Below are 22,043 nucleotides of genomic sequence, written 5' to 3' on the forward strand. Positions count from 1 at the left end.
GTGTTGCTCAACTGGATGAAGGAAGGGAAGGGGGAGAGATGTGTGACTCCTCAGTCTGCCTGCGGGTTTTCCCCAAGCACCTGAAGGTCAGGTGAGGCCTCCTACAAGTCCCATACTGATTTTCACTCTGCATCTTAAAGGTTTTGGGATGATGCCCTAGGTGGGAGGAAGGAAGAACACGGGAATGTGGGAGTTCCTGGGAGAGGGGCTATAAGTGTCAGGGAAGGCACTATCCCCAACAGGTGACCACAGGCCTTGATCATGGCTGTTGGGGGCTTCAGACACAGGGCCTGGTCACTGGACTGTAGAGTATCACCCAGGGTGGTCCCAATGGAGCCAGCATCTTGATCCAGCCTCTGAGTCCCAGCAGGTGGGTCCCTGCTCAGTCCCTCTGCCTCAGCCCCCCACTCCCCCACCCCCGCAAGCCTGTGTTAACCTGGTGCAGAGGAGGCCTGCCAGGTGCTCAGGGTCACGGATAGCAGGTGGCCCTGAGGACAGGGAATGGTGAGGTCCGAGGGTGGAGGGCCGGGGAAAGAGTTACCGGTGTAGGGGAATGCCTGTTGGTGCTCGCCAAGCCCCACGCCGCGGGGGGCTGGGGAAGCCCAGGTGGGCACGGCACTCCCGGGCGCGGACGGGTGCAGACGACTGACAGATGCCATTCCCCGCTGCCTCGCGCCTCGATTTCCTCCACTGGAAAATGGGCAGGAGCGCGGGCCCGTCTCCTGGACGCGTCGCCGGGTCTCGTCCTCCCGCGGTCGCCGCCGCTGCCTCCGGGAGACCCAGCCCCCGCGCGCCCTCAGGGTCTCGGTCGCCGCGACCGGGCCCCGAGTCCCCGCCGCCCGCGCCCCCGCCGGGGCGGAGCTTGCGCCGGTCCCGCCCCCCCGGCCCCAGCTCCCGCCGGCGCGCCCCCGGCCCAGCTGCGGCGCGTGACGCGGGGCGCGCGGCTCCGGAGGCCACCGCGGGCGGGCGCAAGCGGCGGCGGGGACGGCGAGCGGACGGCATGGCGGCGGCGGGGACGGCGGCGGGGCCGGCGGGGCCCGAGCCCATGCCGAGCTACGCGCAGCTGGTGCAGCGGGGCTGGGGCAGCGCGCTGGCGGCGGCGCGGGGCTGCGCGGACTGCGGCTGGGGGCTGGCGCGCCGCGGCCTGGCCGAGCACGCGCACCTGGCGCCGCCCGAGCTGCTGCTGCTGGCGCTCGGCGCGCTCGGCTGGACGGCGCTGCGCTCCGCGGCCACCGCGCGCCTCTTTCGGGTCAGTGCCGCCGGGGTCCGGGACGTGGGGCCGCGGGCTGGGGCGGGGGCCGGGGCCGGGGCGGGGGCCGGGCCGTCAGGAGGGCCCGGGACCCGGAGCCCGGCCCTCGCCTACCCCGTTCTGCCTCCCAGGGCCGGGTCGCTGGAACGTGGGGCCGCGGGCTGGAGGAGCTCGTCCCTCTCGGGCGGGGGGCGGGGGGATGCGGGGGTGTGGCCGAGCTAGAGGAAGCCCGGGACGTGGGGTCCTCCCCGCGGATGGGGCGTTCGAGAGGTGGGGGAACCGGGGCCGACTTGGCGGGTCAGGGCGGGACGAGGGGGCCCCGGCCGGTGGGAGGGCCCGGTCCGCCGCGCGCCCTCTCGGGCAGGCCGAGCCGGGACCGGGGGGCGGAGGGCGCGGCGGGGTAGGCTCGGGCCACAGAAGCCGCCTGCGCCTCGCGCCTCAGGGCGATGCGGGGCCCGCGGTCCGTGCGGCTGCGGAGCCGGCTTGTCCGCCGCTCCCGGGAAGAGGCGGGAGCTGCCCGGCCCCTGCCTGGCGCATGTCTGCAGTCAGCGCCACCCTCCGACCGGGGGAGGCAACCGCCTGGGCTCCCCGGCCACGCCGGTGGTCGCAGGCTTGGGAGGTGGCACGGCCTGGGCCTTCAGAACGGCCGCCTCCGAATTGCCCAGTTTCTAGCGAGTCTGGGAGGCTACCGCCCCGATTGAAGAGTGACCCTGGGTGTGACATTGGCGCCTGGCCTCCCTCCCATCCTTAGGGAGGGGTCGCTGCTATGGGAGCTGCTGGGAAGGCATTTGGGCCCCTAGCTTGGCCGCGACTCCCCCAGGGACTGACGGGGGTCACTCCGCCCAATCTGGCTGGAGGTGGCAGGGGCTGCAGGGACAGAGAGCCCAGCGTCAACAAAGGGGCCTTTCTCTGCTGGCCGGGAAGAGGCTGGCCCTTGTTAAGTCAAGGGTAGGGTGTTGTTTGGCGGCCGCTGTCCCCACCACCATCTCGTATCACCCACATGGCGAGGAGACGCCGGCCACCGCCCTGCTCCCAAGAGTGGGGAGGCAGGCACGAGGGCCCCTCCACAAGTCCGCCTTGGTCCCCATCAGGCTTTGTTGGTCCCCCCGACTCTCCCAGTTTCTGGCTGGGGAATGGGGGGCGGGATCCAGGAGGCTGAGAGTCCGAGCCTGGGAGGGGGATGTGGTCGCTCTGGGACAACCAGAGTGGAGCGGGCTGCCTCCTGGAGGAGGAGGCCTGGCGATGGGGGAGCCTGGCGGTGGTGGCGGGGGGAACGGTGGAGGTGGGGGGAACGGCAAGATCCTGCGCACCCTCCCTGTTGAAATCCACAGAGCTCTGGCCGGTCGGGGCGGGGTGAGAGCAGTTCGAGGCTCGCCCTTCCCAAGAAACGGGTGGAGGGGCTGCTTTTTCCTCCAAAGCTCATCTTCTTGGCAGCCGCCTGGTTGCCAGGGGTGACTGGAACTGGCTCTGGCTGTCTCCATGGCAACTCCTGGTGCTCCGGCCCCCTCAAGCCTCTCCTCTGCGGAAGGGGGCGGGCTTGACCCAGCAGCTCTTAGCCCCACCCCCAGGGAGATGGAAACTGGGCTCCTGAAATCCAGGGGAGCTGTGCCCCTCAGATCCCTCCCTGACAGTTGCATGACCTCTCTTCCTTCCAGTGTCCCTGATGTGTCCCTAGGTGGCTGGGTTCATGTCCCCTATCATTGTACATCCTTTCCCTGCCCTGCCCCACTCTGTCCTCCATTGTCCCCCCACGTTCTCATGCTGTCTCTCACCTACTCACTCCCTGCTTTCCCACCCTCTCTCTCTAGCCAACCTCCAGTCTCCCTCCGAGGTACCCCTTCCCCGAGGTGCCATGATTCCCCATGGGGATCACTTGGGGTTCCAGCCTCTCCACATTCACCCCAATGCCCCCATACTCACCTCTGTGCTCTCTTCACAGGCTCACCCCTACCGGCCCCTCACATCTTCTCTTTAATCCTGCTTCCTCTATGGTATAGCTCCCTCTGGGACCCCCAAGCCCCCCAACTCCACTGAGCTGGCCCCATTGGTCTCCCTTGCTTGTACTCACGTGCCCCCTCCTCGGCGTCCTGGCTTCCCTTACGTTTCCCTCACATCCTCCCCCCCCATTCCCCTCCCCACACAGCACTGGACAGCTGGGCACTAAGTTTAGCCCTTGGCTGGCACATGTGGGCTCTGGTTACCCTCCAAGCGGCAGTGGGTACCAGGGCCCCCCCCCCCACCAACACAGCCCAGCCTGGAGAGCCCCTGAGCCTGGCTTTGCCCACCCTGGAGGAGTGGGCCCTGGCCCTTGGCCCCAGTATTGATGGCCACCCACCTTCTCACCCACAGCCCCTGGCCAAGCGGTGCCGCCTCCAGCCTAGAGATGCCGCCAAGATGCCTGAGAGCGCCTGGAAGTTTCTTTTCTATCTGGGCGCCTGGAGCTACAGTGCCTACCTGCTATTTGGCACCGACTACCCGTTCTTTCATGACCCACCCTCCGTCTTCTACGGTAGGGGCCCTGCCAGACAGAGCTGGGTGGGGGAGAGTTCTGCTCTCCATGGGGGAGCTGGGCACTCATCACACATCTCATGTTGGATGTCTGCCCTAAGATAGGGCTGCTCCAACATAGCTCCAGGACAAGGGTGCTCAAAGGGCTCTGAGGACAGGGAAGGGTCCTGTTTAGGACTTGTTGCTATCAGGGCTCAGGGAGGTATTATCCTGATGAGGTGATTTCCAAATTATGGTAAGAGCCCAAATGTCCTTATGTGGACCCAGGTGGGCATTCCAGGTGTCTGGAACAGCATATGTAAAGGCCCTGGGGCCTGTATGTGCTTGGTGCATGAGAATAAGAGGAAGGCAGGAGGAATCTGAGTTTGAGTTTCATTCTAAATGGGATGGGTTTGTGGATACTAAAAAGCTGCTTCTGGCTGCCATGTGCAGGTAGGAGAGACTTGGATAAGGAAGAAAGTGGCCCAGTGGGGAGGTGAGGGGCTACTGTGTCTTGGACCAGCTTGGCAAAGAGATAAAGATAGTGAGAAATGGCCGCATCCACTGATTGTGCTGGATATGGGGGCCGTCAAGGCCTGAGCCTGGTGGGATAGGCAGGAAGGTGACTGCAGTGTCCTTTATCACCTGCAGGCAGGCTGTTATAGAAAACCTGATCTGTGATGGGAGTGTCAGGATTTCTCTATTCCTGTGCTGAGCACCCAGGCTGTGTACCAGGGACACACACGGAAGTGTTTTCTGCCATGTGACGTAAACAGTTTCAGAAGGCTCCTGGTGGCACCAAGCCCCATGTCCCCATCTGAGGACTGGGCACAGAGCTTCTGTGTTTTGGTGTCCCAGTGACGAGCACTGCATTTGCCGGGCACCTGTCTGTCTCTGTGGGACCATGTCGCCCACATGGCCCCTCTCCCCATGTGCATTGCCCTTGTCGTAAATCTCTAGAGGGCAGGGTTTAGCTGTCATTCAGTTTCCCTTTGCGGGAATGAACCATGATGGACCTCTGTTCAGTTTCAGGTATGGAGTTGCTTCTGGTTTTTTCTTATTATAAGTTACGCTGTGATAACTTGCTTGCAGGTGAGCTGCTGCTTTGCATGTGCACTTACTGGGTACCTACTGTGTACCAGGCACTGCTCTGACACGGCTGAGTGCTTCAGAGAAAGCTCCCCCCACCTCGATCCCTTGTGGTGACAATGAAGTCTGGAATCTGTTAACAGCTATGAGAAAACTCTAGGGGGCGGGGAATGTTCTACAGAGATGGACGTTCACACCAGAAATGACTTTTGCATGTGGACCTGGAGGTGCCTGGAACAGATAGGAAATCCAAAGGCCACTGTGGGACAGGCACACTCAGTGCAGATCAGAGGCAGCGAGGAGCCCCTCCAGGATAGTGGGTATCTACTGGGGCACTGTGAGCAGAGGAGGAATGTTGCCGGGCCCAACTGAGTAGGGGGCTGAGGGCAGGAGCCAGGGCATGAGGGGGGCTCTTCCCAGGACGGAGCCCAGAACAGGAGAGAAGTGGCTGGTTTGAGAAATGTTTTGAAGGGAGAACTGATAGGATTCATTGCCAAGTCAGAAGCAGGGGCAAGCAGGGACCGTAGGGATGACACTGGGGGCTGGGATCCGGGGCTGGGGAGGAGGAGGTTTCAGGGAGAGCTGGAGCTGGGTTTGGGACACCTGGGCACTGATTCCAGAGGCCAGGGAGGGGGATGCAGTGGGGGTGGCATGGAGCGTCCAGAGCAGCAGGTAGGTTGTGCATGTGGAGGGCAGGCCAGCGGTCCCTGGGTGGAGTCCAGCCTCCGCATGCAGGGAGGTGCAGATGGAGTCCGAATGGTGAGCCCTATGTGGGCCATACCGCCCCTGCCCTGCCCCAGATCTGGGGCCTGAGGCTGGAGGGGGACACTTGCCCAATGGTAAAAGACTTGCCAGTGCAATTGGTGGAAAATTCGGTGTCCTGTTTCCACAGCAGGTTCTGTGCATTGAGGCTCCTCTATGTCTCTTCCTTCTAAAGGGGGGTTAGAAGCACCCAGCAGGAGTTGGAGGGGTGGCTCTACTGGCTACAGCATTCCCACCTAGCTGAGGACAGAACGCAGAGGAAGGGCCCTGCCAGAAGTGTGCGTTTTGCTGTCAAACTTTGGGGAGCCTTTGGACCTGATAAAGTGGTGGGTGGAGATCTAATCCACTGGGGGGATGCATTTTTTTTTATTATTAATCAGATAAAATATACTTGACATAAAGTTAACCATAATTTACCAGTCGCAGGTTCTGCATGAGTCCACTTGTGTCAGGTCCTTGGAATAGCCAGATTCATGGAGACAGGAGCCAGGGCTTGGGGTGGGGGTGGAGGGCCACGGGGAGCTGGTGTTTAATGGGCACAGAGTTTCAGCCATACAGCGTGAGAAGAGCTCTGGAGATGGCTGCACAACCATGTGAACATAATAATGCTCCTGAACGTATGGCTGAGATGACAGGGTGTCCGTGGTATGTGTTTTACTATAGTTTTTAAATATTCACTGTTCTAAAGTGAGTTCAGTGGCATGTAGCACATTCACAGTGATGTGCAACCATCACCTGTGCCTAGTTCCAGAACATCTCCATCCCCCCAGAAGGAGACCCCATCCCCACGAGCAGTGATGCCTTCTCCCCTAACCCCTGGCAGCCACAAATCTGCTTTCTGTCTCTACGGCTTTGCCTGTCTGTTCTGGATGTTTCATGTACTTGGGATCATGCACCGTGTCACCTTTTGTGTCTGGCGTCTTTTGTTCAGCATCTTGTTTTTGAAGTTAATCCATGCGGAAGTGTGAACCAGCACAGCGCTCCTTTTCACGGCTGGGTAATATTCCGTTGTGTGGCTGGATCACATTTTCACCCACACACGAGTTGATGGGCACTCGGGCTGCTTTTGGTGATGGCCAGCAGTGCTGCTGGGGATGTGCAGGTACAAGGAGCCCTGATGTTAGCTCCCTTGAGCACATTACTAGGAGTGGACTTGCTGGGTCATGGGCTCACGTGTTCTTGGCCATTGAGGCCACCAAGGGGAGAGTGGACAGTCGGGAACAGCTCTGGAAGGCCAAGAGGAGCTGGGACAAAACTGAGCGGGAGACAGTGGTGCCAGGACCCGGGTCAGGGTAGCGAGGGCAGGGGAAGTGAGCAGAGGCATGGATGTAGAGGGGCCCCCACATGGGGGTCCACATGGATCCCTGTTGCATGAGGTGTCAAGGTGCAGATGAAGAATTGTCACTGAGGTGAGACACTGGGGCTTTTGAGGGGATAGCCAGGCTCCAGGGGACACGGGGGTCTGGCTCCAGGTCTCTGAGGCTGGAGGTGGGAGGCCCTAGATGGAGCCCAGGGAGGCCATTCTGGGGAGCAAGCAGAGAAGGAGTGGCCAGAGAAGTCCAGGTCGATGCAGGCAGAGCCCTCTTGGTGATAGTCCTAAGAGAGGAAGCAGAGGCGACTGGGAGAGTTGGGGGTCTGTGTCCCCAGGAGGGGTTGAAGCCTGAATGTGGGTGGGCACAGGTGCCAAGAGGAACGTGGTGGCTGCAAGAGCAGGCGAAGCGGAGCCACACCCCACTTGGTGGGACAACCCATACCCAACGGCATTGGCAGGTTTGATTTCTGCCTCAGCTGCCCTGCCCAGCACAGTGAGGCCAGTGGCAACCTCCATCCAGTGGAGGGACTGGCCGGGATGGGAGAGCCCAGGATGAGGGCATTGAAGCTGCTTCCAGAGAGCCTGAGGAGTAAGACAAGACAAGAAGGGGAGCCAAGCCAGAGTTGGAAGGCCTGCAGGGGACAGATTACAGGGATAGGAGTACTTTTTTCTATAAATCTAGAACCATTCCAAAAAAGAACACCTATTCATAAAAAATAATGGGTAGAGAATGAGAACAGACAACCGGTGGCCAGTACACCTGCAGAAGTGGGTGGCACACCGTGGCTTGTGGAGGATGCATCCCAGCTTGAGGGGTCCTGGAGGCCCTGGCGGTCCCTGATGACACAGTCCTGCTCTCTCCAGACTGGACGCCGGGCATGGCGGTACCACGGGACATCGCAGCCGCCTACCTGCTGCAGGGAAGCTTTTATGGCCACTCCATCTATGCCACGTTGTACATGGATGCCTGGCGCAAGGACTCGGTGGTCATGCTCATCCACCATGTCGTCACCCTGGTCCTCATCGTCTCCTCCTATGCCTTCCGGTGAGTCTCGGAGAGGGCAGGAGGGTGTAGGGCACAGCATGAGCAAAGAAGGGACACTGGCATGGGGCAGAGAGAGGGGGCCATGGTGGGTATCCAGGGAGGTAGGTTCTGGGGAGAGATCCCAGAGGGATGGGGTATATCAGGTGCAGAGAACCCCCACCACACTCATACCCCATCCATCCCCCTCTAAGCCCTCCCACCTTGTCACACAGCCTTGGTCGAGTCACGTAGCAGGTGTTTACTGCCCGGGTGCTGCGGGAGTGCAGCTAGGAACACCCACTGTGACATTCTAGAGCCCCCTACAGCCACCACACATGGCCCCTGAGGGCCTCAGATGCAGCCTGTCCACCCCTCAGTGTGCCATATGTGTAAGATCCAGTCTGATTTCAGAGGCATTGGAGGGTGAATATGTCTTGCCAATCCTTTTGTTGCATCAACTACATGTTAAAATGACAATAAAGGACTTACTGAGTTGATTAGAATTAGAATATAACATTAAAATTAGCTGGACGTCTTTTTTACCTCTTTTTTTTAAAGTGACTGATAGAGAATCTAAAATATCATACGCAGTTCACAGTCTGCTCCTGCTGGACGGGCTGCCCTGGCTGCACCTCCAGTATAATAGCTGCGGGGCCACTGGTGCCTATTTCAGCTTTAGCTAAACTGAAGTAAAGTTGCATATTTGTTCTTCAGCCACACTGGCCACATTTCAGCTGCTCAGTGGTCACATGTGGCTGCTGGCTGTCATACTGGACAATGCAGGTTTAGAACATTCCTATCATTCTAGAAAGTTCTATAAGATAGCACTGCTCTAGCGTAGAATCAGATGACAAACCCAAACAAACAGACAAGAAAGATACTAATGGTTTGTTTGAAGGTGATAACTATGGGGAAAAAAATCAAGTGGGAAGATAAGGTCTGTAGGAGTGGTGAGGTGTGGGTGGTTGGGTGATAAGAGCGAAGACTGAAAGGTGAAGGAAGGCTCCATGAACACTGGGGAGGTGCATGTTAGGCAATGGAAACAGCATGTGCAAAGGGCCTGTGGCACATGAGCTATCAGGAGTGCAGAGAGAGGTGTCCAGCCATGTCCAGGCTGAATTCAGGTCCAGTGGCCCAAGCAGCTGTTGAGTGTGAAATGCTGGGGAGGGATGGGGGGATGGCCTTCAGGCTGTAGAGCCTCATGGGGACTTGGCCTTTCCTAGGAGGGTCTGCAGATTGCAGCAATGTTTGGGTTAAATGAACTGAGCTAGGAGGGTCAGCTGGCAATGCTGTGCTGTTCAAGGGGAGGGATAAACTTGTGGGGGATCTGGATACAAAATGGATACAATCTGGATACCAGGCCACTGAGGGTCAGGGGTCACAGAGACCAGGAGGGGCAGACAAGGAACTTCCAGGGAGGCTCCTGGGTCACCCGGGAAGAGTGAGGCAGGGAAGGGGAGGATGCAGGTGGGGCTGCTCAGGGGCCCGTACAGCTTCCCCACTCGGCCTGGTGAGGAAATGGGCAGGTCACGTGGGCCCACAGGAAGCTGGGGGTACAGCCTTGGTGCAGGGTAAGGGTCCCGGGTGTAACTCGCCCTCTGTGCTCTCTTGTCCCACTCCTCCCCTGCCTCCACCAGGTATCACAACGTGGGCATCCTCGTGCTCTTCCTGCACGACATTAGCGACGTGCAGCTGGAGTTTACCAAGCTCAATGTCTACTTCAAGTCCCGCGGAGGCTCCCACCACCGCCTCCACGCCCTGGCGGCAGACCTGGGCTGCCTCAGCTTCAGTGTCAGCTGGTGAGGGGGCAGGGAGGGAGGTGGGGCTGGGGCAGGGCACACTGAGGGGTGGGGCTTGAGGGGGCGGGGCCTGGGAGGACGGGAGAGCCCCAGGGGGGCAGAGGCAGGGTCGGGCAGGAAAGGACAGGGGGGAGACAGATGGACTGGGGTGGGCAAGGCTGGGGCAGGGGGACAGGGATGGGTGGGGAGGTGCAGGACCAGATGGATGAGTCCAGACGAGACGGGGGGGGGGGGGGGGGGGGGGGGGCAGCCCTCCCCCTCCCCCTCACAGCTTCCTCAGCTCCCACCGCTCCCCCCCCCCCCCCCCCCCCCCCCCGCAGGTTCTGGTTCCGCCTCTACTGGTTTCCGCTCAAGGTTCTGTACGCCACGTGTCACTGCAGCCTGCGCTCAGTGCCCGACATCCCCTTCTACTTCTTCTTCAATGCACTCCTCCTGTTGCTCACCCTCATGAACCTCTACTGGTTTCTGGTGAGTCGGCAGCCCACAGCTCCTCGCCGCCCCCCCCTCCTCAGCTGGCAGTCCTGTTCTAGTTCCTGTCCTGAGCAGCGGTCCAGGGGCAGGGCCCCCCTCCCAGGCGGGCCCAGAGAGGAGCATGTTCACACCAGGAACAGCATGTGCAAAGGGCTGGTGGCAGGAGCGCACAGCCATCTGGAGGGCGGCAGGGTCAGGGAAGTGGCACTTGCTCACCTGTGCCTCCCCGCCTCCCACAGTACATCGTGGCTTTTGCCGCCAAGGTGCTGACCGGCCAGGTGCGCGAACTGAAGGACGTTCGGGAATACGACGCAGCAGAGGCCCAGAGCCCCAAGCCCAGCAAAGCTGAGTGAGTGTGGAGGGGCCACCGCCCCGGTTCATTCCTTTAGCCACGCCTGGCCTGCTGCGCACACTCTGGGGGCGCTGGAGATGAGGCAGTGGATGACCCGCCCTGGACGCTGCCCCCTGGAGCCTCCATCCCAAAGAGACTGCAATAAAGCCGTGGAAGATTAGCCACAGAGTTAGATGCTGTCAGGCCAGACAGGACGTGGGTAGAGTGGCCTGGGGGTGGGGGCAGGCTGGTGAGGGCGGAGAATCGGTCTCCATGGTAGGAGCAGTGAGGGCCAAGCTAGTAGCTAGTTCGGTGCACCAGCAGCTGTGAGCTAGGCCAGAGGGGAATCCGTAAGCAGGTGGCAGTGGAGGTGGGGAGGAGGGGGAGTGGGCAGCCCACTGGTCAGTTGAGCAGGAGGAGGGGCTGGGGGCTCAGACCCAGTCTGGCCCAGGTGGGAGTCCAAGGAAGGAGGGGAGAGCACCGCAGAGGTAGGACACCTGGGACTCGCCAGCCCTAGGTTGTAAGCCAGATGATGTCCAATGCCCCCAGCCTGGAGGGGCCCCAGGAATGAATGGAGGCAGGCTTGGGTGACCAGTGGAGTCTAAGGTATCCAGTGCTCCAGAGACAACACGAGGAGTGTTTGAGCAGCAGCAAGGTGGGAGCCCGCTGATGGCTCACGAGGCACCGAGTCAGTAGAACCTATGATTTGGCTTCTGGGGGGCGCATCGGTGACCAGCCTGGGAAAGGTGGTCTCAGGGAAGCTTTGTGCTCAGAGCTCGATGAGGTGGGTCAGAATAGGCCATGAGGAGGAGGAGAGAAGCAGAGATTTTAAACATCTTCTTGGAATACAGAAGAAGAGCAGGGAACTGGGGGTTGCCAGAGTGGAGAGCTGAGGGCTCTGTGGCCAGTTCGCATAAATAAAGGCACTTTATACCCTCCAAGCCTGGAACTACAGGTGGGGGGTGCTAAGACCAAAAGCCAGCACCCAGGCCAGAGGGGGACCAGAGAGGTGAGCAGGGATCACTGATATGAGAGGGCTGGGCAGCAGGTGGGGTCTCCCCAGCTGGATCATGTGTAGGCATGTTGGCCCAGGTGACTGATCACCACAAGGCCGTCACTGTCATCGGGGCATGAGGGCACAGGGGCCGTAGCCAGGAGGAATGTGGTCAGATCCCAACTCTGCTGTAGAACCAACCAGACTTGTTTTAGGTGAAACAAAAATAAAAGAAAAGACAATCCAAGACTTCTGGCTCAAGCTGCCATTTACGGAGATGGAAATTGGGGCTGAGTTGGGGTAGGGTTGTGCACACTGGCAGGGGGGGATCAGGCATCTGGTTTGGGGGCTATTAGATTGGCCGATGTCTAGGGAACGTGAGCTGGGAGTTCATTACAACATCAGTGAGGTCTCACCAAGGAAGTCTGACCAATCCTCAGAGGCTTCCAGCACAAGCAACAGCTAAAGCAGTGGGTGGGAGAGGGCAGTGCCTGCATGGCCAAAACGAAAAATCTGAAAGATCTTCCTGCTGTACACCAGTGCATGCCCCACTCTGCGCGCCTCCCTAGTCTGTCTGCTCTGAGAAGGCCTAGCCAGGATGTTGGTGGGGGGCTGGCACCTGGCCAGCATTTCTGGTAGGATGAAGGCATGAACTCCAAATGTAAATGACAGGGCCTACACCAGGGAGCACACTGCCATGATCCACCGGCGCGGGCGTCACTGGTGGAACTCAGTTCCCCGCGGTTGGCCAGAGTTAGCGCAGTTGGGTATAAAATGGGATAAAAAAGCAAGGAGAATGTGGATCAAGCTACACAAGAGCGGTCAGGATGCCTCCAAACCATCAGGTCATGGAAAACGAGGCAGCTGAGGAACTGTCCCCGATCAGAGGAGATGAAGAAGACACGGTGACTGAATGCTGTGTGGGCTCATGACTGAATGCTGTGTGGGCTCATGGGCCAGAAAAGGGACATCCAGTGGAAAAACTGGTGAAGTCATATAAGGTCTACGTTTCATTCAGAGCACTGTCCCAGAACCTTGGTTTCCAGTTGTGACAAATGCACTAGGATTTGCGGAGATGTAAGATGATAACATTCAGGGAGGCCAACCGAGGGCTACACTGCAGCTCCCTGTACTGCCTTTGCAACATCTTTGCAAATCGACGATTACCCTCAAATAAAAGTCTTAATAAAAAAAAAGAAAGCGAAAAGCATGAAAGACTGTCAGAAATGACACTGGATGTTATGCTGCATTGCAAGTTCTGAGTTCTGTTGTAACAAAGTATCATGAGTTGGGGGCCTTTAAAACAACAGAAATTTGTCTCTCTCTCCCAGTTCTGGAGACCAGGAGTCTCACGTTGTCAGCAGGGCTGTGCTCCCTCCAAAGTCCCTAGCAAATGACACTTCCTTGTCTCTTTTAGCTTCCCGGGGCTCCACACATCCCTTAGCCTGTGGCTGTGTCACTCTGGCATCTGTTCTCTGTCTTCACATGGCCTTCTCCTCTCTGGCTCTACTCTCTTACAAGGACATTTGTCTTTGGATTTAGGGCCCACCCTAAATCCAGTCTGATCTCAGCCCAGATTCCTTAGTCACATCTGCAGAGACTTTTTTTTCCCTAAAAAAGTCACATTCACAGTTGCAAGAGATTAGGAGGTGGACACACCTCTTTGGGGACCACCCTTCGTCCCGAGGTGGATGTTAAGGTCCAGACAGTTAGATGCTGCTGAAGAGAGAATCGGGAAGTTGAAAGCTGCGAAGAAGTGACCCAGATTACAGTGAATGCAGCTGGAAGCGATGATAGCTAGACTTCTAAGAATGACCTGGCTTCACTGAGTTCTGATAGGAGGCAGAGACAACATGAAGATGCAGTGCTCAGAATTTTCCAGATGTAAAGATGTAAATCATAAAGAGGATGAATAAAAAGGCATCCATACCCCAAACACGTAGCAAGAAATGTAAAACAGCCACAAGAATGATGGCCTATGCGACAATGACACTAACAGCAGCGAGGGACACTGGATAACTGTGGAGGGAGCTGTCCTGTGCTGAAAAGAAGGAACCAGCAACTGGGAATTTCATAGACAATTTTGAAAACATTTACCTGACGGCGCCTGGCTGGCTCAATCGGTAGAGCACACCAACTCTCGATCTTGGGGTCCTGTGTTTGAGCCCCACACTGTGTAGAGTTTGTTTTAAAGAAATAAAATCTTGGGATCCCTGGGTGGCGCAGCGGTTTGGCGCCTGCCTTTGGCCCAGGGCGCGATCCTGGAGACCCGGGATCGAAACCCACATCAGGCTCCCGGTGCATGGAGCCTGCTTCTCCCTCCGCCTGTGTCTCTGCCTCTCTCTCTCTCTCTGTGACTATCATAAATAAATTAAAAAAAAAAAAAAGAAATAAAATCTTTAAAACTAAACAAATGATTACTCAAGTGACAAGACACCCACAGAAACAAAAACTAGGAAAGTTTACCACCACAGATCTCAACGGGTATATTTCAAAACACAGGAAAACTATCCCAAGAGGTAGACCAGCAGGGGTGAAATGACATATATCTGGGTAAAAAAATTTAAATGCCTAGTTTGAGATTTTTAAAAAAAATGACAAGTGAAGTAGTAAATACTGAAGTGGGATTGGCACTCGGCAGGAGGATGGGGATTACATTTAGGCTACATTAGGGACCTCTATGACTGCTAGTGGGGTGTAGAGGGAAACCCAGAACAAAGAACAAAATAAATGCAAAAAAGGAAGGTTAGTAAAGGCAGGATAAGTAATGCAAAACGAGAGGGTAGGTTCTCAAATATTACACATCCAAATAAGCATTCATGGAATAATCAGTTGCAGAATTGGTTTATTTAATTTATTGTTTTAAAGATTTTATTTATCTATTTAGAGAGAGTGCAGGGGGGAGGGGCAGAGGGAGAGAGGGAATCTCATGCAGACTCCCTGCTGTGTGGACCACCAACCCCCCCCCCCACACACACACACACACACACACACGAGGCTGGACCCCAGAACCCTGAGATCATAACCTAAGCCAAAACCAAGAGTCGGTCGCTTAACCAACTGAGCCACCCAGCTGCGTCACAAGATTGTGTTTGTTTTTAAATCCACCTCTCTACTGGTTAAAAGACTTCAAGTCTAGGGTATGTGAAAGTTGCAAATAAAAGGACAAGAAATTCAGATGTAATCCTTGATCTGGAACGTTCCACATGATAACAGCCCTAAATCTCAGCTTGACGGAGCATCAAGCAGCTCAGAAGCAGGGTGAACAGACACTCTTTTTAAGCACAGGACGTTTCTCAAAATTGACCAAGGCTGGCCATGGGGGAAATCTCCGGGACTCAGAACCAGGATCCCGCAGGCCGTGTAGACGAAACTTCAGCAAGGTTTGAGGACAGTAAGGAAATGATGACTGAGACCCCTGGGGCATGATTCAGGAGCTGGGAGACAGAGTGTGTGACAAGTAAGCAGCACCCCTCTCTCCCTCCCAGAACAGACCACCCTCAGGGACTGCCCCCTGGGGGGACCCCCAGGACCTGACCCAGCCCCTCAGGCTGGAGCCCTCCCCTTGTCGCCTCAGGGGCTGCTGGTCCCAGCAGCCATCGAGGGCCCTCACCTCACTCCGTCTGCTGACCTGCCCTGAGTTACCTGCCACTTCCCCCCGGGGATCCCCTTCCCGCAGCCCCCTCATTTAACTCATCCAACTTCCAGCTTTCTCTCCCAGCTCCTGGGGCTCCCCAGCATGCCGTTCTCCGTCTCCGGGTCTGCCTGATGTTTCTAGCATCTCTGAAAAATGCCTGGAATCAGCCCCCCTTCTCACCCCAAACTACCTCCCTGGAACATTTGCCCATTGCAGTCGATGGAAACTCAGGGTGAAAACCGTGCCAAACTCTAGGGAGCCCCCTCGCTCCCTCTCCTTACGCCTGAGGAAACATCCAGAATCCCCGAGATGCCGCCTGTCCTCATCTCCGTCCAGCTCCCACCCTCGTTCTGCTTCTCTTTACCCGTAGCAGTGCAATGGAACTGAGAAGCCACCTCCCCCCCACCCCAGATACTAACACGGGTTTTGAGCCCCACTGGGAGGGGCGCTTGGAGGCTTGTACAGAAAGATAAACCAGCATCATCGGGAAAGTTCTGATAAAAGGCTTGTGGCGAGGTATGAATCCTTGAATGTATTAAACCTACTAATGAAAGCATAGGAACGGAAACCTTGGAAGAGAGCCGAGTCCATAAATAGGCTCCAGTCCTAAAGATCACTGGGAGGGACGAGCTGTCAGAGTACTTGGTAATCATCTGGAGAAAAAGAGCAAACGTGTGTATCTCGAATCAGCCCGAGGGCAAACTCCCGATGGAGCAGATGTTGAGGCAGAAGCAGAAGCTGCGAAATGAAACCAGAGGCCAAAAGGGAAATGGTGGCATCTAGCAGCTGAACTCTAAGGGTCAGAAGCCAGGAGCCCCACCTCTGCTCCGTCTAGAGAACCGATGGGCAAAAACGGATGACAAAGGACCCACAGGAGGCCCCCATGGGGCTTATCTGTAACCTCACAAATCAAGGGCCCCTGCGGGTGGGAGAGAAAGAGCCACGGAAGAGGGGGCAGAGGATGGGATGCGCGCTCCCAGGAAGGGACACGTGTGGCTCCAGCCCAAGGGAAGAATGAATTGAAGTGACTGAGGTCATCTCCTGGGAAGTAGGTTCTTCTATGAAAGGGTCTCTGAGCCAGAGTGCTCCGCAAAGTGAGGGGACCCGGGGTGGGGGGGTGGTAACACCCCAAGTGCTAGGATCCGTGTGAGATACCAGCAAGATTTGTGTGAAATTCGACACAGAAGCAAGAAACCCAGGTTGATTTCCAGGAGTGGCTCAGGGAAATGTGAGTTCTCCGTGCTTTCTGAGGTCTAGACCGTGAGAATATAGTACCAGCCCAGGAAATACGTTTGTGCGGAAGCTAGACTAGAACCCACTCCTGCAAAGGCACCGAAAGACCGATGTGCAAAGGCATGAGGGGCTCCCCGAAGCGGGAACGGGAATAGCCGGGGCCTTGGCCAGTAAGCCGCAGTAAGTAAGTAAGCAGGTGCTGACAAAGGCACCAAGGAGCAGGGGTGGAGCCCTTTGTCGGAGCTGGTGAGGTGGCCCCCGGCACACCCCCCAGTCAGAACCCGAGCGCCGCCACTGTTGCAGGCAGTGAAAATGCAATTTAGGGAGAGTGGTAGTGCACACAGGAGCAAGGTCAGTGTTGACTTTTTGGGACATTTGGGTGCAGAAGACGTGTGTGTGTGTGTGTGTGTGTGTGTGTGTGTGTGTGTGTATTATATATTGATTTTACTTGGGAGAGCGGGAGAGGGAGAAAACAGAGGGAGAAGAGAGAGGGAGAGGCAGACTCCCCACCCCTCCCCCCTGAGCAAGGGGCCTGACACCAGACGCTCAATCCCAGGACCCCAACATCTGATCTGAGCCCAAGGCAGACGCCTAACCTATTGGACCACCCAGGCACCCCCAGAAGACATCTTTATAGACAGTTTGAAATATGCAAACCATACATTATCTAGAAATTAGGGGCCTTTCTCCGGACTTAACCTGGACACTTATTAGAGTTTTAAAACTGCTTAAGTTGTTTTAGGAACATAGAAGGAAAGTAGGGGCTGTGGCGGATGCAGAGCGCAGTGGCCGGAGAATCACAGGGCGATTCTCAGCCTGGCTGGAGGGTCAGGGAGCGCGGCCCCTTGTGCGCGGCGCCTGGAAGGGAGGAGTATGCAGTGCAGGGTTTATCCAGACCCAAGTGGTGGTGGGGGGGCGGTTAGATGCCGTGGGTAGCGCAGGAGGGAGGAGAGAGGAGGGTGTAATTGGGGGGGGCAGGGACGCCGAGCCCGCCAGGCGGGAGGCAAAGGTCTGATGGCCATGCGGGTAGGAAGGAAGGAGCCAGGTCGGTCTCCGTCTGGCAGGAAAAAGGGATGTGGAGGGCGATGCAGGCGAGGCAGGGTGGCACGCGGGGCATGGGGCCAGGGGCTAACCTGGCCCGGTTCTGGCCCCCAGGAAGCCGCTGCGGAACGGCCTGGTGAAAGACAAGCGCTTCTGAGCTCCCTGATCGCCGGCCCACCCCTGAGCACCCTCCCCGCCCGGCCCCGCCCCCTCGGAACCGACCCCGCCCCTCCCCGAGACTCCGGCTCTGTCCGCCCCGCCTGGGCCCGGCCACTCCCGGTCACCTCCCCCTGGACCCGCACCCCGAGACCCCGCCCCCGGGGTCTACCCCCGTCCGGCTTCTGGACCGCGGCCACGTCCCCTGGGGACCCTGACCCCGCCCAGCCCCAGCCCTCCGTCCTGGCCCCTCGGGGACCTCGGCCCCGCCCCCAGCCTGCAAGTCGAGGGTGCCCCGCGGCCCCTGAGCACTCGTCCGGCCGCCGCCAGCGAGGAAGATGCCCGCGCTGCGCCGCCCTCCTGGCCGCTGCGTCCTCTTCCTCCTCCTGGCCCTGCTGCTGCCCTCACCGCACCCAGCCCGCGCCCCCGCGCCCCCGGGCCCCGCCGCCGCCCTGCTGCAGGCTCTCGGGCTGCCCGACGTGCACCGGGGCGCCCCCAAGCCCCGGCCCGTACCCCCCGTCATGTGGCGCCTCTTCCGCCACCGGGACCCCCAGGAGGCCAGGGTGGGCCCGCGGCGGACGCCCCAGGGGACCACCCTGAGACCGTGCCACGTGGAGGAGCTGGGGGTCGCCGGAAACATCGTGCGCCACATCCCGGACCGCGGTGAGTGGGGTCTGCGCTGGGGGCGTGTCGAGGAGGCGGAGACCCCGCTGTGCGCCCCTCCACGAGTGGGGGAAGCCAGAGCAGCTCCGAACGTCCCACCCGCCCAGTCCGGCCCACGAGCAACCGGAGCCTCCGCACTCCATCCGCTCCTCCCCGTGGGCACCTGCAGGGACCGGTCGGAGTGGCCGAAGGCCAGGCTCCTTGCACCGGGCAAGGCCCCTAGCTTGCAGCTGAAGCCCTGCCCCCACTCTCCCCTCCGTCCCCCGCTGTTTCACGCCATTTGATGCCTTTCCTGCAGATACCACCTCTCCGGCATCACTTCCCCACGGGCCCCAGGCATCCGTTCATCTCTCACCCTGCCTGGTCCCGCCGCAGGCCGCCGTGCCCTGGCGCTGGGCCTCCTCTTACTTGCAAGCGACGCCCTGCCCCCCACTCCATCACTCCCCGCCCCCCGCGCGCCGCTTCACACCATTTGACGCCTTCTAACGGCGCCCGCAGCCCCAGGCGCTCCACCTTTCCCTGGTCCGGTCCGCGATCGAAACCCTTGGCGGTTGGGGCCGGGCAGGGCACGGGGGCGCAGCGCGAGCCCAGCCCTCTCCCTGCCTCCCCAGGTGCGCCCACCCGGCCCCCGGAGCCCGCATGGGCCGCGGGACAGTGCCCTGAATGGACCGTCGTCTTCGACCTGTCGGCCGTGGAAGCCGCCGAGCGCCCGAGCCGGGCCCGCCTGGAGCTGCGCTTTGCGGCGGCGGAGACGGCGGCCGGCTGGGAGCTGAGCGTAGCGCGGGCGGCGGAGGGCGAGGGCGGCGGCGCCAGGCCGGTGCTGCTCCGCCAGGCGGTGCCCACCCTGGGAACGCCGGTGCGCGCCGAGCTGCTGGGCGCCGCCTGGGCCCGCAACGCGTCGGCGCCGCGCAGCCTCCGCCTGGCGCTGGCGCTGCGTCCCCGGGCCCCCGCCGCCTGCGCGCGCCTGGCCGAGGCCTCGCTGCTGCTGGTGACCCTTGACCCGCGCCTGTGCCACCCACTGGCCCGGCCGCGGCGCGAAGCCGAGCCCGCCCTGGGCGGCAGCCCCGGGGGCGCGTGTCGCACGAGGCGGCTCTACGTGAGCTTCCGCGAGGTGGGCTGGCACCGCTGGGTCATCGCGCCGCGCGGCTTCCTGGCCAACTACTGCCAGGGCCAGTGCTCGCTGCCCGCCACGCTGTCGGGACCCGGCGGGACGCCCCCGCTCAACCACGCCGTGCTGCGCGCACTCATGCACGCGGCTGCCCCCGGCGCCGCCGGCCTGCCCTGCTGCGTGCCCGCGCGCCTGTCGCCCATCTCAGTGCTCTTCTTTGACAACAGCGACAACGTGGTACTGCGGCACTACGAGGACATGGTGGTGGACGAGTGTGGCTGCCGCTGACAGAGCCAGGCGGGGCCCAAACAATAAACACTGCGTGGTCCGCTCCCCTGTCTCCAGTCTGGTGGCCTGAGGGTGGGAGAGGAGGCAGAGGCATCCACTACGACCTGCTGCCAGGGTGATGGGACGACCCACAGTGACACCACCTACCCTGTGCTCCCAGGGCTGGGTTCCTAGATCCTCATCTCCAGGAAGCGGCATGTCTAACCTGCCCACGAGGGTGGGAGCTGCCCACAGCACCCCCAGGTACTGCCCACCAGGGGCTGCCTGTCCTGGCACAGCTGGCCGTTCTAGCCTGGCCATCCAGGTGCCCCCCAAGCTCCCAACCAGCCAGACCCCAGATCAAGTGCTCTGCCATCTGCAGTTTATCTGCCGCAGTGTGAACACAACAGCTGTTTATTAAGATTTTATTGGTGACAATAGAGCTTAAAACAAATCGACCCAAAATCAAAAGTTACATTAAGCTGGTACAGATGCTCCATTTGGAAAACAGAATAACTGCTGCTATGAAGGTGGAGAACAAAGCGAACAGCACAAAGCAGAGGCAAAGCGTTCCAAGGAACAGAACAGGGCAGGCGGGTGGGCACAGGGTGTGGCCCACGGGGTGTGTCGCACAAGGGGTCATAGCGGAAACCTATCCAAACTCTATGCCTCTATGTGGCCTATCAAAAGAAGGGGGAAACCGAAAGCCCTACAGCAATGGTAATAAATAAGAGGCCTTGCCAGAAGGAAGGTGGCCTGTGTGTCCCCATCTCCCAAGTACAAGCTGGAATCTGGAGGCTTTGATAAGGGCATCAGCCTCACAGGGACGGGGACACTGGGGAAGGGGGTCAGGGTCACCAGGGCCCAGGTAGGCAAGGGATGGTCCCCAAAGAGGTGGTTGCCAGGGAGACTACCTCACCGTGGTGTGCAAGGAGCTGGGGGTGGCTCCCAGCTACAGCTCCTTCTTGAGTCGTGGCCCAGACCCAACCAGACAAAAGCCCCCTGTGCTAGCTGATGTGACAAGCCCCTCCCAGCCCCTTCGGCACAGAACCAACTTATTTTTGAAACTTACTCCTTTTCCCAAAAAAAAAAAGCAGAAATCACCCCACCCCACCACAGCTGTACCCACAGGTAGAGGGGTTCCCAGCTTGAAGGGTGGGGTAGAGAACAAGGCAGGTGGGGCGCTCAGCATGTCTAAGCAGCCACAGGTACTGTGGGTGCCTCCCTGGGGATGGGTCCTCTCGGCTGCTGTCTTCCACCAAATCCTCAGGAAGGACCCCTGGGGAAGAAGCCACTGGCCGGGGCACAGCCACCTCCCCACCCTCTGGCCTCACAGCCAGTCCTGCCCAAGGCCCGTCCCGGGGTGGGTGGGCACTAGTCCACCGCATGTAGGAAGCACTCTGCTTCTCAGAGTCCAGCGGAGACTGTGGGGCTGCCTGGCCCGGGACGACACGGTGCTCTCTCACCACCCTGACGTGCAGGGAGAAGCCGCTGGAAGCTAAAACTGAAAACAAAAATCCTCCTCGTGATCCCGTCACAGGTGTTGATCTTAATCTTGTGATGTGTTGGTTTGTTTAAACTTCGTTTCTGGAAGCTTCTCGCATCTCCCAGGTCCGCCGCTAAGATTTGAGAGACAAACTCAGGAAAGTAGATTTTTCAGTACTCCTTTGAAAGAATCTTTTAAAAAACAAACAAAAACCCAAAACACCGTGTTTTCTTTAAATGAAACGCTCTTAGAACACAGGCAGCGTGACCAGGGCAGTTTCAGAGCTGGTGTGGACAGAACCCACACCTCCGCGGGGCTTTCCCGGCACGGCTGCCCCGCAAGGAGCCTGCTCGGCACAGAAATGCGAAGTTTTTCCTGCTAAAACGTAGTCCCCTTTCAATAAAAGAGAAACAGAAAGAAAAGAACAGAGGAAAGGGCTACTCTGAGATGAGGGTCTTCCTCCCTCCGCCCTGGTCGCAGACCCAGGTGTGGACGCGGCGAGCGCTGGGCCTCCTTGGCGAGCGGGGCTGGCAGGGCTCGCTGGCGGGCGGTCCTCCGAGGCCGCCCGCCTCCCGCTCTCCCTTCTCCTTCTCCTCGCCGCCGCGGGCCAGCAGTGGGCGCTCGCTCTGTCTCGGGCTCCTCCCTCGGGTGCTCCTCTCCCTCTCCTGTTGCTCACAGTGGTGCTTCAGTTTTAGCAGTGGAAAACAGGTATCCATTTATTTTTATTTTTTATTACCCAGAATAAGATGCTGATGGACTAAGCCACATAGCTTAGCTCTTCCGCTGCCACCTGCAGGGAGGGAGGGAGGGCAAGGGGCCATCAGAGAAGGCAGAGGCCTACGCAGCACCCACCACCAAGGGTACAGGGCTTTCCCCCCAACCCCACGGTACACCTGGGAAATGGGACCTCAGAGGCTGGCTGGGTGCCCAGACT

General features: G+C 59.0%; 3 protein-coding genes across 6 annotated transcripts in view; 2 read left to right on the top strand and 1 right to left on the bottom strand.

Annotated features, from left to right (window-relative positions):
* The first annotated feature begins 957 nt into the window (after positions 1–957).
* Positions 958–17,684, top strand: CERS1 (ceramide synthase 1). The gene is made up of 7 exons (XM_072721161.1): positions 958–1,249; positions 3,599–3,758; positions 7,764–7,944; positions 9,561–9,722; positions 10,043–10,190; positions 10,433–10,542; positions 17,544–17,684. The coding sequence occupies exons 1-7, from the start codon at positions 1,001–1,003 to the stop codon at positions 17,584–17,586; spliced, it is 1,053 nt and encodes a 350-aa protein (XP_072577262.1). The 5' UTR covers positions 958–1,000; the 3' UTR covers positions 17,587–17,684.
* Positions 17,685–17,923: 239 nt separating this feature from the next.
* GDF1 (growth differentiation factor 1) lies at positions 17,924–19,688 on the top strand. The gene is made up of 2 exons (XM_072721162.1): positions 17,924–18,248; positions 18,860–19,688. Exons 1-2 carry the CDS (start codon positions 17,924–17,926, stop codon positions 19,642–19,644), a joined length of 1,110 nt encoding a protein of 369 aa, XP_072577263.1. The 3' UTR covers positions 19,645–19,688.
* A 346-nt stretch (positions 19,689–20,034) lies between these two features.
* UPF1 (UPF1 RNA helicase and ATPase) overlaps positions 20,035–22,043 on the bottom strand; it is a 36,700-nt gene continuing 34,691 nt past the window's right edge. For all 4 annotated transcript variants that reach the window (XM_025989593.2, XM_072721160.1, XM_025989592.2 and 1 more), the window contains exon 24: positions 20,035–21,899. The gene's annotated coding sequence lies outside the window, so the exon portion shown is untranslated. The remainder of the gene's footprint in view (positions 21,900–22,043) is intronic.

Source organism: Vulpes vulpes, chromosome 9 (genome assembly GCF_048418805.1).
Source record: "Vulpes vulpes isolate BD-2025 chromosome 9, VulVul3, whole genome shotgun sequence".
NCBI lineage: Eukaryota > Metazoa > Chordata > Mammalia > Carnivora > Canidae > Vulpes > Vulpes vulpes.